The 5174-nt window shown below is 34.8% G+C and overlaps 2 protein-coding genes across 2 annotated transcripts; both read right to left on the bottom strand. All coding sequences in view use genetic code 12, as the record gives it.

Annotated features, from left to right (window-relative positions):
• Positions 1-852: 852 nt before the first annotated feature.
• J8A68_005273 (uncharacterized protein) lies at positions 853-1981 on the bottom strand (the record flags this gene model as incomplete). The annotated part of the gene is made up of 3 exons (XM_049409321.1): positions 853-1320; positions 1468-1780; positions 1869-1981. 3 exons carry the CDS (start codon positions 1979-1981, stop codon positions 853-855), a joined length of 894 nt encoding a protein of 297 aa, XP_049261448.1.
• Positions 1982-2020: 39 nt separating this feature from the next.
• On the bottom strand, positions 2021-2806 carry J8A68_005272 (uncharacterized protein; the record flags this gene model as incomplete). The annotated part of the gene is made up of 2 exons (XM_049409320.1): positions 2021-2456; positions 2766-2806. The coding sequence occupies 2 exons, from the start codon at positions 2804-2806 to the stop codon at positions 2021-2023; spliced, it is 477 nt and encodes a 158-aa protein (XP_049261447.1).
• Between the last annotated feature and the right edge of the window lie 2368 nt (positions 2807-5174).

The raw sequence follows: 5174 nt of genomic DNA, 5'->3' as shown, positions 1-5174 counted from the left end.
TAGTTTGTAAAAAAAAAAAAAAAAAAAATAAACGTTTTTTTTTTCGCGTTTTTATTATGAGTCTTCTTCTTCTACGTTTCCTGGGTGAGAGCTTTTATCTACCAGGGTAAACACTAATAACTTTGTATTAATGGTTTGACACTAAGTTAGCCCACCTGCAAGGAGTCGCCTGTTGGTGTTTGTTTTCAATGAATTACCAACACGTTTGCAAGCAAGTATTTGGGCTAACCCAGTGTCAAACCATTAACACCTTAACTATTAGGGTTTCCCCTGGTAGATAAAATTTGTTTTTCACTAGGAATTGTAGTTTCTAGTATTGTATTCTATTGGAGTAGAAGAAGAAGGCGGCTACATTCTCTACAATTTAAATATACTCTTCTATTGTATACGTAGATCGTTAGTGCCATAGGAATGGTGAATTTATAAGGTGTCCCCTTGCCGTATTTACTAATAAGGGAGTTCCTCAACTCAGCTTTTCTCGTACAATGTAACACTAAAGAAGAACTTTTCCAGTACAATGTAACACTAAAGAAGTTCTTCTTTAGTGTTACATTGTCTTTAGTCTTACATTGCACGCGAAAAGCTGAGTTGAGGAAGTTACCAAAAACACTCATTTGGAAATCACAAATTCTATCATTTGGATCTGGAATCTGTTTTACCTTCTTCTGCTCCCTCTCATATGCCTTCTTTTCTTTCACATAATCCTTCCACTTTTCTTTTGCCTTCATTTCCACTTTATTTGCTGCCAGTTTCCTATCACTGAACTCAGTCTCATCCTTCTTTGTAGCTAGGTTCCTTTGCCTTGTAACTTTGACAGCACCGACGTCTACATTAAACTCAACTTCATTAACTTTAAGCGGTACGAGGCCCCGCAGTTGGAAACTTATCAGCATACTTAATTAATACAGCTTCATTGTCTCTGACAGGAAGTTCATTTCCATCCTTATCATGGTGCACATTATCAAAGAATCTAATCAACTTTTCCTTCTTCAATTCTTTCAATTTAGTACAATGTTGCCAATAATGTTCTTTACCGCAAACATTGCAAAACTTGGGCTTAGCCTTCTTCGTTGTTTGACCATCAGCTCTACCACTATTATGAGCCATTGCTTTTGATCCGGTTTTCCTTCTGGTTTTTCCTACCGAATCAGTGAATGGATATAATGGAGCAACTATATCAAATTGTTTCTTGAAATCATCCCATAATTTTCTACATCCGTTTTCTTTGCTTATCAAATTCTTTTGTTTCTCAAATGTCTCGAGTAATAGGATTTCGTTCAGACGTTCCGCCAAACCAATTCTATTCAAGATTGCTTTAGACTAATCGTCCACTATTGGAAGGATCATCTCCATTGACTTGGGTGCATTCTTAAATAATTCTTTCCAAATGCCTAACCAGTGATGAACAGTAGATTCAGATAATTCACCAAGATCGATAAAATCAGCAATGTCATTGCTAATATAAACCATCATGGTTATGTTTAAGTCTTCGCAGTTTTCGAATCTTTCCTTAACTCTTTCTAATGGATCATTAACTTTCGGTGGAAGGTTAGCTCTAACCATACTAAACAATTCTTTATACTTGATGTGCAGATACTTGTTAACTATATTAGCTCCAATAGAAGACACTGCTAACTCTCTCAACGCTGGTCTACCAGTTTTACCAACAGCAGTAAGAACCGCAGGCCTAATAATGTGATCAGGAACCATGTATTTAGCTTTGTGCCAAAGTAACTCTTGCAACCATTGATGGAAAGAAGCAACTGAATCAACATCCTTACTATCAGGCAAACATCCTTCTGTGCCTTCCTATAATCATCACGTAAATCATATATTTTCTCTGGAGATCTGATAAGATATGCTGATACTTGCACATTTCTTTTTCCGTTTCCTCTCCAATATCTCCAAGAAAATCCGAGAATTCAAATCTATCAGAGTCTTCAGCCTGATACTTCTCAAACCGAGCCCTAATACCTTCCATATCTGCTCTGCCACGGACAGATCTTTCTGACCTAACTGATTAATTATCACTAGTTGGGGTAGTAACACCATTGTTCTGACCAACATCAATCATGCTAGCTGCTGCGTTTTTCATACTAGCTGTAAGCCGAGCATCATTCTCAGCTCTGGATAAGCGTGCATTACCTTCTTTAACTTCGGAAAGTATTTCAATGATCTTGTCAAGTTTAATGTCTGTTGCATGTTGTCTTTCAATAATTCTAACAAGAGAGACTTCTTCACCATCCTTTGGAGGAACTGATTCAGCTTGAGCACCTTTAATTGTTTCATTCTTATAGTGGATACTTCTAGGATCGATACCTCCAGAGTAATCAGTTTCACCATGATCAGTTTCATAATGATCATCGTTGTCACTTGAAGTTGGGGATTGCTTTGAGGAAGACATTGTTTCAATAAAACTCTTAAGATGCTTTGAGGTTTGGGCTCTTTTTTTTTTACTAAGTAGTACGTGATTCTAAAACTCTTTTCGACTTTCAACTTTGGAAGAAAAGTAACCTACTTATATATTCAAATCTCACACATTGCCACATTTCACTTATGTCTGTACGGTGGCAAAGTAATACCAGCAATTCTCTAAATGCAAACAATGCTATACCCCATCAACTTCTCCACTTATATTGTTTTCTTCTAACTCTAAATCTTTGCGAACAAAGACAAGGACCATTTCATAACCACACAGGATGAAAATTTCAAGTTTATCTCTATGAATACTGAGGCGTTTCTGATCATAAACAATGGTAATCAACCACATCAGACTGATACCAGGACCTCTTATCAATTCATCCATTATGTTATCTTGAAATTCCGAAACTTTAATTTGCGTTATCACCTTTACCGCCTTGGTAATTTGACGCATTTCAAACCTAGATTAAGTCATTATACCTCAACAATGATTTCCAAGTTTCATTTTATTTTATTCAGAACTTTAACACTTCATACGTTATTCACTATTGACAGGCATGCCTTTACCCGTGTGTTCTTACTATCTACCTTAGAATCTGACTCCTCTCAGAATTCTAAATTTGTCATTCAATGTTATCTGCAGAATACCTTAAATAACATCTTGGATACTATACCTTTATGTAACCAACCTTATTTTCCAATGTACCGCCTTAAGGGCCCGGGCGATATCCGTTGAAATTACTAATTAGCCTACTGACCGACACCCACATTTCATTTGTAAACAATAGGTGCCTTTGTATGCACTAATACTTAAACCAATTTCCATTATATTCACCGATAATTGAAATTCATATTTGGATTTCCTGTAAACCCAATTTACGACCAATCTTAGGGGATTTTTTCTAAAACATTCTAAGTCATCTGTGAACCAAGACACCTCTAACATAGATGACCAGCTAGTATTGACAAAGTAAACTTATCATGTACTCAACTAAATGTTCAACGACAACTCATTCAATTCGGGTTCCTGCTAGCGACCACCAAAAATAAACCTGTCACAACTTTGAGGAAAAACTCGTAAGTGCGAGACATGCAGGGCGAAAAGGGAAAGTACTTTACTTAATCTTTTCTTATTCAGTGGTAAGTTTCAAAGGTGCTGATATTGGTAAAATGAGTGTAAGTGCCAATATAGTTGGAGTGATTGATTCACGACTTATGCCTCCACCAATCCTATGGCTTCACTTAAGACTTATGAAAATGCTCCTGTTATTCTAATTCTAATTCTAATTTATTGATCATTCTTATATAAACTAAATACTAAAAATATAGAGGGATTCAAACCCTTAAATATAACACTGTAAAAACAAATAATAACACTAAAATAACACTTTAAACACGATTAATAAAAATAACAATCAAATCTTACTTAAAAGATATGAACAATAACAAGTTTATTAACAACTAATCAAATTCAACGAAAGCGACATCTATGTCGCGATGTCTTAGATACCACAATTCTAGGCTAAACGATGCAAATGTAGCGAAATCTGGGAGGGAGATGGGAGTTTTTGGCATCCCAAATGGAATTTTAATTTATTAAAATTATTAACATCAATATTGAAACTCTACTAACAATCTTGTTCAAAACATTTCAAATACTATTTGTTAGCATGTAATTGAACTATATATATGAATTTTAATGGTTAGTGAAGTTTTTAAAACCGAGAAAGTCAACCTATATTTCCCAAATACGCTTTAACAGGCACTACACAAACGAGAATTCTAATACAAACACAAACCCTATATAGAGTCATCCCTAGCTTTATGTTTTTTACTTGAATTAATGTTCTCCCGATTAAGAATTTCATTGAAATGGGCAAAAGTTATTTATGTATCATGGGATCCATACTAGAATTCTCCAGCTGTTTATATGCAGGCACCACCACCACCATGTGAAGCCGTGTTTCTTCAGTCAGAAAGAGCAAATAGACGAGATTGGATTGGATTGGATTGGATTGGATGAGATAGAGATTGCAAAAGTATTAATAGTGTTCGTTTCGCCAGGTACAGAGAATATGGTTTAACAAGGAATTGTAGTTTCTAGTATTGTATCTACTGTTTAGTAGAAGAAGGGAGTCCATTCTCTCACAATTTAAATCTACTCTTGTACTATATAAGATCGTTAATGCAATAGGAATGCTAAATTTATAAGGTGCTCATGCATATGATTCATGTTCGAAGGAGTGTGTTATTACTAGTTAGTTAGATTGTTTCTTGGTTATTGCCCAACACCTTCTATTTCTTCGGCAATCTCACATTTTTTTGGTACCTAGAGACCTAGCATTTTGGGGAAGTCATGACCTACGATTTTTGGTTGAACTCACGGTTTTTGTTTGTCTTAAGGACCAATTTAAGTTTAATTATTAAAATTATTAAGAACGCTAATAAAACTCTTCTAATAATCTTCTTCAAATTATTTTAAATACTATTTGTTTGCATAAAATTGAACTACACATAGGAAATTTAATGGTTAGCGAAGTTTTTAAAACTGAGACATATCCATACTAGAGTATTTCCCCAGGAATTTATATGCAGGGACAATCACAACAGTGTGGAACTTAGAAGAGCTCTTCTTCCGTCACAAAGAGTAAATAGATGAGATAGAGATTGACTCATCTGTAGTTAATATTAAAATAAGAAATTATCCATTGAATTAAAGAAATACAAACTAAACAAAGAAAATAATACAAATA

This window comes from Hemisphaericaspora subhashii (assembly GCF_019202705.1).
Source record: "Hemisphaericaspora subhashii strain CBS 10753 chromosome Unknown scaffold251, whole genome shotgun sequence".
In the NCBI taxonomy this organism is placed as follows: domain Eukaryota; kingdom Fungi; phylum Ascomycota; class Pichiomycetes; order Serinales; family Debaryomycetaceae; genus Hemisphaericaspora; species Hemisphaericaspora subhashii.
Note: the sequence above shows the minus strand (reverse complement) of the source record. Positions and strands in the feature narration are given on the sequence as shown.